This window comes from Galeopterus variegatus, unplaced genomic scaffold (assembly GCF_000696425.1).
Source record: "Galeopterus variegatus unplaced genomic scaffold, G_variegatus-3.0.2 Scaffold608, whole genome shotgun sequence".
NCBI classification, from domain to species: domain Eukaryota; kingdom Metazoa; phylum Chordata; class Mammalia; order Dermoptera; family Cynocephalidae; genus Galeopterus; species Galeopterus variegatus.
The window spans coordinates 100,578-112,024 of record NW_007726719.1 but is presented as its reverse complement, the minus strand read 5'-3'; the positions used below and the strand labels follow the sequence as shown (position 1 = coordinate 112,024).

The 11,447-nt window shown below is 52.4% G+C and overlaps 1 protein-coding gene across 1 annotated transcript in view; it reads left to right on the top strand.

Annotated features, from left to right (window-relative positions):
• Window positions 1–190: 190 nt before the first annotated feature.
• The window catches only part of DGKZ (diacylglycerol kinase, zeta), a 42,420-nt gene continuing 31,163 nt past the window's right edge, over window positions 191–11,447 (top strand). Inside the window, exon 1 of the mRNA XM_008570494.1 lies at window positions 191–402. Within this exon, the coding sequence (XP_008568716.1) occupies window positions 191–402 (212 nt within the window). The remainder of the gene's footprint in view (window positions 403–11,447) is intronic.

Below are 11,447 nucleotides of genomic sequence, written 5' to 3'. Positions count from 1 at the left end.
CGGGGGCGCAAGCGGATCCCAGCCGGCCTTTCCCAGGCGCAGCGCCCAGCATCTCGCTGCTCCTGTCGTCTGAGCGGCGTCGCGAGGGACGTGCGGGACCCTGTGCTTCCCTGCCTCCCCGCCGCGCGCCCCCCGGCCCAGGCGGACGGGAGACTCTGAACTTTAGCGGGGAGCCCCGAAAGGCCGCAGGATGGCCGAGGGGCCGGGCGGCGGAGGGCCGCGCTGGGACGCGGCTGGCGGCGGCCGAGCGGCCGAGGAGGAGGTGGTGCGGCGCCGCTGCCGGCGAGGGGAGGAGGCCCAAGTCGCGCAGCCCTGGCCCGAGGGTTCCCGGGGTCTGGCCGCTGGGCCCCCGGTGGAGGAGCGGTTCCGCCAGATGCACCTACGAAAGCAGGTGTCTTACAGGTAAGAGGAGGGGGCCGAGGGGAACGCGGAGCTTGGGACCACCCCTCTGCACGCAACATTGAACGAGCGTTCGGAGAGCGCCCGCTGCCTGCCTGGTGTCGCTCTGGGTGCTAGGGATTCAGAAATGACTACCAAGGGGGTCTCTGCCCTCCGTGAGCAGGGGGAAGGCGGGAAGCTTCTGCATGAACCGTGAAGGCCCTCCCTACTCAATCAGTGTGCAGTTACTGAGTGCGACAGTGTACCAGGCGCTGTGTTGGGCGCTGCGGAGAGAGATGGCCAAGGCATGGTCCTTAGAAACCTCCATGAGCTGGAGAAAGCCAGGAGATGCCCCCTGGCCCATCTCCTGGGGGAGAAAAGGGACCCGCAGTTCACGCAGCAGGCCTTCCCCGAGCTTTCCTGTGCTAGGCACTGGCTTGTGGAAGTGAGTGAAGTGCTCCAACCAGAGATAGGGAAAGGAGTCCCCTCTTGAACCCCTGTGCCACAGCAGGCCCTTACTGGCATCCAGGGGGATCCCCTCCCCCACCCAACATCTTCCATCTGTGTAAGATTCGCAGCCATTCTTGTCCTGCCACGTCTTCCCAGAGGGTCCCCTGGAGGACCCAGCTGGAATGGGCCCCAGAGGCCACTTTTATGACCTGGGGTAGGAAAAAAGGTAGGACGGTCACATAGAGTGTGGATCCAAAAGCAGGTGGAGATGGGGCAGGGGCAGCCCATTACAGACCTCCCTTCCTCTTCCTCTCCCAGACCACAGCCTGAACTTGGACTTGCTGCCCCTCTAAAGTCCCTAGCCCAGAGTGACTTCCCTTGGAGGTCAGCACAGACATTGGGCCACCTACAGTCCTTGAAGCCATCAGCCTGGTTAGAGAAGACAAGTTTCTGTTCATAAGCATGGAGGCTTGGGGTGCATCTGAGGCCAACCCAGTTCTCCCTGGTGCTTTTGGGAAGACAGATCATAGAGCTGGCAGGTTAGCTCAGTTGGTTAGGATGTGGTGCTGATAACACCAAGGTCCAGGGTTCAATCTCGTACCTGCCAGCTGCCAGAACACCAAACAAAACAAAACAAAAAACTATCCCAGCCCTGGGAGCTTGAAGGACCCCAATATTCTTCTTTTTTTTTTTTTTTTTTTTTTTTTGGCTGCTGGCAGGTACAGGCCCAGTATTCTTAATGGCTATGAAGCCTTAGCCACTTGGGGGAGGATGCGTGAGAAGGAGAGGGGTTTATCCACCATCACGAAATGAGGTGCTCAGGGTAAATCAGAAGTAGGTTAGGTTCTCATGGGCCCTACCTTCAAATTCTGGGACGTATAATGAATCATGGATATGGTTTTTTGTTGGTTTTTTTTTTTCCTTTTTCTCTTTTTTTACTGACTGGTAACGGGATTGCAACCCTTGGTGTCACGCCCGTACCGGGGACCGGCAACGGGATCGCAACCCTCGGTTGATGCTGCTCTCCCATGTACAGGCTGCCCCGGGGGCTGGAAGGAGCTCAGGCCCTCAGTGGCCCTTTCACATCCTCCGCCTGCCACAGTTCCATGCAGTTCTGGCTCGCAGCTAAACCTCCCACCCTGCTGTGAGGAGTTGCTAAGAAAAGCAGTTGAAAGCCCTTCACAGGGAGAAAAGGCTTTTAGACAGTAATGCGGGGGCAAAAAATTCTGAGGGTGAGGGATGGAAGCGGAAGCAGGCTTGAGGCCCAGCTGCTTCTGACGTAAGCGAGGACGGGGGCTTTTGGCAGGACAGTAGAAGCTTTTAGGGGTGTGGGCTTTTCTGAGAAATAAGTTTCCTTCTCCTCCTAGTGCCAGCCCTGTCAGCTGCTTTAGGTGGATGGAGGGAGGGTAGGTCTGTGCCAGCAGAAACTCAGACACCTGGAGGGGCAGGGGGTGGGGCAGGGGGCAAGAAGGCAAGAAAATAGGCAAGGGAAGGACTTGAGTGGGGTAGGCCCTTGTTTGGTTTAAATGGGATCCAGTTTCCAATAAATCAAAAAAGGGGAGGGCAGTAGTGCCTGAATCTTGCATCTGCATCTGGGAGGGAAGAAAGGTATCTCTTGTACATTCTAGGAGGTCCTAAACCATCAGGCTTAAGAGACCATTGGAGGGGAGCCTTCAGCTAGGGAAAGCCAGAGGGATGCGAGGGATGCTGGGTTTGGTCTGAAAGGACCAGTCCAAAGATGCAGAACTTGGACCTCTGGAGCTAAGTCCAGTGGTTCTCAAGCCAGCTGACCTGGGGATGTCTTTTGAAATGGATTCTTAAGCCCTGTCCCTGGAGATCCTCCTACAGGTAGTCTGGGGTTGGACCTGGACATCTCAACTCTAGCAGGTTTGGAAACCACTGGGTTTCCAAGAAGAAGCTGAAGGAGAGAGAAAAGGGGCAGGGCAGGAAAAAGAGGGGGTAAAATGTGAGGTGAATCAGTGGGGCGTGGCTGGTAGGGGGGCTTCCCTGTGCTGAGTTCTATTGTGGCCCCAGAAAAGTCTTGAAGGAGAACCAGCCCTCTTCCTGGAGTTCCTGCCCTGGGCAAGCACTGTCTGAGATGGAAGTACGGGACATGGTCCCTCCCCTTGATGAAAGTATGATCCTGTACAGGGCCAGACGGTAAATATTTTAGTCTTTGCAGGTCACACAGTGTCTGTCACAGCTACTCAGCTCTGCCGTTGTGGCACAAAAGCAGTCATAGACAATGTGTAAGCGAATGATTGTGCCTGGGGTTCCAGTAAAACTTTATTTATAGACACTGAACTTTACATTTCACATAATTTCTGCTGTCACAAAATATTATTCTTTTGCTTTTTTCCAACAATTTAGAAATGTAAAAACCATTCTTAGCTTATGGGCCCTGCACAAACAGGCAGCCTGCCGGATGTGGCCCACAGGCCATGGTGTGCCAACCATTGATCCAGTAGATGGGACAGGACAAATGCGTAGGAAACTACCCAGGCATTGGGCACAGTGGTGAGCATGCCACCGAGAGGCAGTGCAATTCACAGGTGCACATGCTTCCAGGTCAAAGAGACTGGGTTCGAATCCCAACCCTGCCCCTTCCTAAGTCGCTTTCACCTCTGACCTTGTTTCCTTATGCGGAAAATAGGAACAATAATACCTACTCAAGAGTGTGACTGGGAAGATTAAAGAAGATAAGAGATGTAAAGTTCCCCGGGGGCTGGCTGGTTAGCTCAGCTGGTTAGAGCACAGCCTTATAACACCAAAGTCACAAGAAGTCACGGTTTGGATCCCTATACCAGCCATCTGTCAAAAAAAAAAAAAAAAAAAAGATGTAAATTTCCTGACTCAAAGCAGGGATGCAACGCAAGCTAGAACATCTTTTGCTCTGTGTAGCTGGACCTCCTCGTGGATTAGGAAAGTCCAGGAAGCCGTCCTGAAGGAGGACAGCCCTGAATGATGGATGGGTGGTGGGACCTGCAGGTGGCAAAGTTTAACAGAGATTAAGAGCAAGTGCTGAGCGTGTGTGCATGTCCCAACCTGCAGTCCACCCCCTGCCTCCTCCACCTCCACGGGCGACTGGGATGCCAACTGCAGAGGAGGGTGCCCCCGCTGCGGGCACGCGGCTGAGGGCACACGGCTCCTCCAGGGAGGGGCACCTGATCTAACTCTCCCTGCTGCTATTTACCAGAAGCTAAAAATAACACAAGAATGACAAAGAGATGAGGCCGATTTGTAATTTAAATAGCAACAGGATAAAGCAAGGAGCTGCAAGAGATCACATTCTGTCCTGAATTAAAAATGCAAAAACTGGGGGTAGAGAGCTGAGCTGCAGCAGGGGGAGCGGGCCGCTGCCAGAGGAAGCCGGGAAGCCCGGGGTCCATCCATTTTCCTTCCTTTGGGAAGGGTGGGGCTGGCGCAACCGGAACTCTTTCCTCCCCTCTGGGACCTGACGTTCTTGCTGACAGTGAGTCAAAGGCCAGGGAGGGCAGTGCCCTGTGGCGCAGCCAGGCTCTTCCTGAGCACCAATGTGCAGGGATTGGTGTCCCAGGAGAGGGTCTTTCCCCACCTCATTTGGTGCAAGGGGCTTGGAGTATGCCCGCAGCAGCTCATGTCCTTCAACTTCCACACCGGGGGCACAAGCCATTTGGGCATTTCAGAGGGGCGCTGAGAAAGCCAGTTCATGCTGTAGCATTTGAAGAGATTTCCTGGTGTCCCACTGAGATGATGGCCCATGGGCCAAGCATCAGGAAGCCTGGGTTGGAGTCTCATGTTTGCCTCAGTTGGTATATTTTCAGATCAGAGTATTCAAAAGGCCCCTCAAGGGTCCAGGTCCCAAGGACAGGCTGGGGAAGACCTCTCTTCAATGACACACAAAGGGGATAGGAAGGCGTTGGGACTAGACTCTGAGTTTCTGCTGGGCTCCATAGTGCCTGACCAGTGCCCTTGGCCTCCAGGTGCTTGGGGATTGAAGGCTGATCAGAATACACAGAGTGGGGAAGGACTTGGGGGCTACTGGGCAGCAGCAGCTTGCAGATGAGAAACTAAGCCTCAGAGAGGTAAACAATTTGTTAAGATCGCACAGCCAGTAACTGGTAGAGCCAGGATCCAGACTCAGATCTGTTTCATTCTAAAGCCCTTTTGACTTGGTCAGGCTTCAAAGAGCCTAGACTCATCCTTAAGGACCTTTTCTTTTGGCTCTGTACTAGATGCACATATCCCAGGGGGTGGGGTGATAGGACAGGTGGTGAGGGGGCTGAAAGGTAGTTCTGCAGTCAGGGCTTACAATCCTACAGATGGGGGTGGGAGGCTTGGAGGGTAGGAGGATCCTGTTCAGGTGGGGCTCGATGTAGTCCAGGCTTGGGTGGAAGAAAGCTCCTTAGAGCAGATCCAGCTGATCCAGAGTCAGGGGACAGCCACCCTGCCTCCCTTTTCACTTCCAGCCTGGGGACCTGGGAGAGGCCAAAGGACAGCTTCCAAGAGAGATGGTAGTTCAAAGAACCACTTTTGACTTCAGAGCTGCCAGTGCTGTATCTGCAGTTCTCTTGCCCCAGTAGGAGAGGGTCCTTAGCCCTGTTCCAGATTTCCTCCTGCTCATGACTTTAATGAGGCTGTCCAAAAGGAGCCTACTCAAATTTCCATCTGTCACTAGCCAGCAGCACCTACAGCCCAACTCTGGTACATCTGTCTCTTCTGTGGGTGCGGAAGCCCAGCACCTGAACGGGGGTCAGTGATCAGCAAGTAATCTCTGGCTATAGGTTGCTCCCAAGGGCTTCAGCAGATATCTGGATCACAGGCTTATCTGCTGGGGAGAGACTTAGACTTTTGAAATCCTCCGTGTCTCACCACAGCCATTCATGCAAACAAGAAGCCAGTTTCCCTTCCTCTGCTCAGCTTTTTGGATGCCTATATTCAACCCATTTGTACTTCCATACGAAGTCACTGAACACATACTTGTGTACCCAGCACTGAGCTTGGAGTAACATAGGATTCAAGAATCTTGTAAGAGGCCAAGACTAATGTGCACAAAAGATCAAATGATATAGGAATATTATTGGGAACAAAAATGAGTGTCAGAGGTAAGTCAGTGGGGCGGGAATGCTGATTCAGGAGCAGTTTATATTTGACACTTAGTAGGTATTTATAAAATATTTGCAGTATGAATGACTCAATGAGTGAAAACCCAGAGAAGAAGATTCAAATGAAACTGTTGGATCTAGAGGAGATCTTAGAAATCATCTGGTCCAGCCCAGAGAGGTTAATGACTGGCCCAGAGGGACACAGCAAAGGCTGGAACGTGAAGCAGTGAACCCTGTGTCTGGGGCTCTTTCCACCTTCCCACCTTTGCTGCTTGGGCTGGGGTTTGAGGGATGGAGTTTTGGTTTTGTTTTGGTGGCTGGCTGGACAGAGATCCAAACCCTTGACCTTGGTGTTATAAAACCATGCTCTTAGAAACTGAGCTAACCTGCCAGCCCCTGAAGGATGGAGATTTTGATGGCCAAATAGTAAGGGTAGACAGGGCAAGATAGCCAAGAGGAGTGGCATAGGCAGAATGAATGGCAAGGGTCAGGACAGCATGTGGAAGGGAATGTGAAAAAGAGGGGACGAAGAAATTGAACACCTGCTATCAGGCAGGCAGACACCATCATGGCGTGAATTGAGGGCAAATCTCTGCAGGGAAAGTCTGGACAAAGAGGCAAAAACGCAAGAGGAGCCAGAGCATAAGGAGCCTTGAAGGTCAGGACAAGGAGGCTGGCTTGGCAGGTTTTGAGAGCAGAGGTTGTCCAGGTCATGGGTTGAGTGTTTGGTGCCCTGGTACATTTCTTTTCCCCAGTTCCCACTTGCTCATCCAGGCCACAGAAAGTAGAACACCTCATCCTCTGGGGCCTCAACAAAGCCCAGAATAATTTTCTTACCCAGATTCCTCTTCCCATGTATACCTAGGTGGATTGTGAGGGGTCCCCAGCTCCCCAGTGCTAGCACATGCTGTCCTAGGAACTGCCAAGGGCATCCTCCCCAGCCCTGTGCACCTGTCCCTCCCAGCCTTGTCCTCCGCAACCCACCTGGAAAACAGAGCTGGCACTGACAGCTTCCAGGAGTACAAGCCCGGGGTGGCCCTAGTCCCATAGACAGGAATACTCTGCCTCTCAAAGCCTCTAGTTTGCCTGGCTTCCCCTCCAGGAACCCCATTTCCTGTTCTCTGCTGCTCCAAGGGTTGCCAGAAGCCTCAGATGGAAAACAAGCCCAGCCCCATTTCCTCTGTTTAACTGCTCAAGCGACTTGCAGAATGTCTGGGAGAGGAAGGCAGGGCCCTGCAGCAGCCTCCTTCCAGATTAGATCTTAACCTGGTGGGCAGAGTCTCTGATGGGCCACAGCATGCCCACCCTGAGGGTTTTAGAGATGATGGGTTGGAGGGAGAGCTGCTGGGAAAGGGGATGCCAAGCCTCAGGGGCATTACCTGGCCATGTCCCCAACCTTAGAGGGACAACAGGATGTCTTATTTAAAGACACAGATTCTGGGGTTAGGTTCTTTCTTCCACCAATTACCAGCTGGGTGACCTTGGACTAGTAAGTTTAGCAGCTCTGTTCCTCAGTTTTCCCATCTATAAAAGAAGGAAAATAAGATCAACCTCTCAGGGTCATTAAAAGGATTCAAAGAGCTACTTTACATGTTCAGTAAGATTTCTAGCACAGAAGTGTCCAGGAAATATTAGCTACTGTTTTATTATTTGTGGGTATTATTCATTACATAGCATGCATTTATTAAACAAATGTTTATTTAAAAATATTGTGTTCCAGTCATTAGGGACACAAAGGTGATTACAGCACCAGATGGAGGTTTCTAAGGGTCAGAAAGGTGTCATGTGCATGCTGTGTCTGCAAGGTTCTGCAGTGTAAATGTTTACTGAACTGAACTGACACCATTTCTGTCCTCGAGAAATTCACAGCCTTTCTGCGGTAACAAACACATTTACAACTAAAGAACTAATTATACAGTAGTGTGATTAAAGAATGCTTGCGGAAGGTGCCATCTCCTCCCTAGAACCAACCCTAAGAATAAAGAGTAAGTTTGTGCCTTACTATTTATTTACCAAATCCTCACAATGGCTTCACACACCAGCACTGTCTGGCCTCTGGAGATTTTTTTTTTTTTTCCCTTTTTGTCTTTTTTTTTCGTGACCGGTAACGGGATCACAACCCTCGGTGTTGCTCCCGCACCACGCTCAACCAGTGAGCGGACTGGTCTCTATATGGGATCCAAACCCTCGGTGGGAGCGCCACCACGCTCCCAAGCGCTGCACTCTACCGAGTGCACCACCAGGCCGGCCCATCTGGAGATCTTTTGAGCTCCTAAAGCATTTCTCCTGACCCCCTGTTCTCCAGCTATGCTGACCTTTTTGCTATTCTCCAGACACATCGAGTACATACCTCGCTCAGGGCCTTTGCTCCTGCTGTTCCTTCCAGCTAGAATGCTGTTCTCCAGATCATCACAGAGTTCGCTCCCTCAGTTCATTCTGGTCTGTTCTCAAATGTCACCTCCTCAGAGGCCTTCCCTGATCGCTCTACCTGGGTAGCACCCCCATCATTACTCTCTTCCCCCTCACTATGGCTTCGTCTTTCTTTATAGCACGTCTTGTTACCTGACGTTATATTAGATGATACTGATTATTTGTTTCCTGGATGTCTTCCCCACTAGCCTCTAAGCTCTATGAGGATAGAGCCCTGCTTCCTTTCTCACTGCTATATTCTCTGATACTGTGCCTGATGCACAAACGGCACTTGATAAGTATTTATTGGATGAGTTCATTTGTAAACCCTTTCATCTCTTATTTAATCCTCGTATAACTCCATGAGCTTAATTATTACTCTATTTTACAGATGAGAAAACTGAGGTTCAAAAAAAGCTCCCTGGCACTCATTCGTTAGTTTATCTGTTTCGGCACTTGATAAGTATTTATTGGATGAGTTCATTTGTAAACCCTTTCATCTCTTATTTAATCCTCGTATAACTCCATGAGCTCAATTATTACTCTATTTTGCAGATGAGAAAACTGAGGTTCAAAAAAAGCTCCCTGGCACTCATTCGTTAGTTTATCTGTTTATATCCTCCTACCTTATTCCAAAGAAGATTTAAGGTGACTCAGAGAGGTTTATAATCTGATCTAGGTCACATAGCTGGTAAGTGGCAGAAGGACATGAACCCAAGTCTTCGGGCTCCATCTTATTGCTGTTTTCAGTATACCCCTGTCCTGTGTGCCCGCCTCTGTGGTAGACGGTGTGATGCACACAGAGGTGTTAAGGAGAGACAGCTGTGTGTGGCCTGGGCACCCCCAGCCAGTGTACCTGGTGATTGTCACAAAGTAGGAGACCTCAGCACGACCAAGAGGTGAACATTGGAGAGGCTGAGTGCAGAGGAAAACTAAACCTGGGCCAAGGTGCGGATTCCAGCCCAGGCAGGCCTGGTGGCTGCCTGGCAGCCTCTGACTCTTGGGGCTGTCTCCTGGCTGCTGGGCTGGGCTTGTCCCCACCTGCCATTTGCCCTCTCATGTGGCTGCTCGCCCCAGCCAGCCTCCTTCCCCAGCCAGCGGAAGGCGCCTACGAGCCCCATGGTCCTCTGCTTGGGCGGCCAGTGGCCTTTTGCAGGGCTCCCCCAGTCAGGAAGTGCCGAAAGAGGAAGAGAGTCGCCAGGCAGGATGAGCGTACTGGGGGCTGGCCACAGTGCTGGGGGAGGCTGCGATGTGGCCTCAGCTCTGGGCCCAGCGGAGGCGCTGGGGACTGAAGAAGGGGAGCAGCCTGGGGCACGGAGGCAGATGTGGCGCTACCGCTCCTGGGACGTGCCACAGATCCCAGCTGAGGCCACCCAGACTCAGTAGGTACAAGGGGTGGCCTGGGAGTGGGTACAGGGACTTCTGTCTCTATGAGCCTTTTATCTACAGTGGGAGGGTGGCAGAAGTGGGGTTACCCATCCGTTATCCAGCAGAGGTGCAGAGGTGCAGAGGAAGGCAAGGGAGTTCTGGGGGGAGCCCTGATATTTGGACTATTTGGGGGTTAGTGTAGTGGAGGGCTGAGCTCAAAGGAAGCTAGGAGTTGACGGAGCTAACAGCAGGGGGTGTGGGGAGAGGAGTCCCCACAGGAGTGTGGCATTGGGTGCAGAAGGTTTCTGAACCAGCTGTAAGGTCTCATGCAAACTCAGTGGGGTCTTCAGCTGCCTCTGGTCTCTTCCCTCCGAGCTTGGTGTAGAAACCATTGGGAAACTTCCTCAAAGGGATGCATGCACCCCAGGAAGCCAGTGTCAGGCCCACAATAAATTTGAAGGGAGCTGGGAGAGGGTTCTGGGCCTTTGGGTGCTGGCTATGTCTCAAGATTATAGGCTTGCCTACAGGTTGCCCCCAGCATTGTTTATTAGTGGCTGGCTGATGCTGGAATATGGGCTGCCAGAACCCCAGAGGAGAGGGTGAAAAGTGAAGGTGACACAGGATGTGGCTTTGCAGAGAGGAGTGCAAACAGAAACAGCAGGCAGCTGGTGTGGGCATCAGGGTGGTAGGGTTTGGGGAGGGAGAGACCATGCTCTCCAGCCTTCTGGCCTGCCTTTGTCAGCCCTGCAAGGGCTATCAGAGACTGCCTGAGTTGTCTATTCACAAGCATGTGTGAGGGCTGTGCTTCCACCAGCGACTGCTCTGATTCCAATTGCTCTCATTTCTAGAGGGAGACAACCTCTGCTGCCTTTAGGAGTGTGTCTGTGTGTGCATACCAGGTATATTTCTGGATCGGTGTATGTGTGTTTAAGTGGGATGTGGCAACCTGTACCATTGTCCTGAGGGACATTTGTGCATAGGAGAAAGATATGTGTGTTCTATGTGGGTGTGTATGTTGGTGAATGAGATTGTGGTAGGTTGTAACTGTGGTCCTTATGTGCGTGTATTTATGAGCGTGCAAGGTGTGCAGGTGATTCCTGTAGTATAAGAGATCTACGGAATAAGGCTCCATTGCATATTGGGAAAATGCGATGTGTTAGGAGTGGGTGAAAGGGTTGGAAACCATTGTGAATAGCTGTGGAAGGATGAATTTGTATGAGAAACATGTGAGTTCTTTGCTGGTGTGTGTGGGGGTCATTGAGTGACTTTGGCCACTGAGTGTGAGAGGCTGGGAGGGAACTGTTACGTTGAGTAATGAATGAGGATAATCGTGTGAGGGGCGTGTTTGTTCTGGGGGTGGAGGGGAAGCACTATGTGACTTTTGTTTCCGTGGGTGTGATTTGGGAGAGCCAAGGGGGTAAAGGTGGATTGCATGAGTGGGCGAGTGGGCACGGGGTGTGCGACAGCGGAATATATTTCTGTGGATGTGGGAGGGGAGGTGGTGACAGCGGCCGTCAAGGCTCCATGTGAGCATGTAGGTTGGTTGGAGAGGGAGGGCTAAGGGTAGGAAACGAGTGTGTGTCTGGGTGCTCGCAGTGCGGGCGTGTCAGCTCCGGAGATTCTTCAAGACCCAGGCTGACCGGCCTCGCGGCGGGGAGGCGGGGCCTCGATTGCCCCGCCCCTCGGCCGCGCCCCCTCAGGGCAGCCTCGGCGGGCTGCGGCGCCCCGCACAGCCGGCAGAGGGCGCCGCGGGTCAGG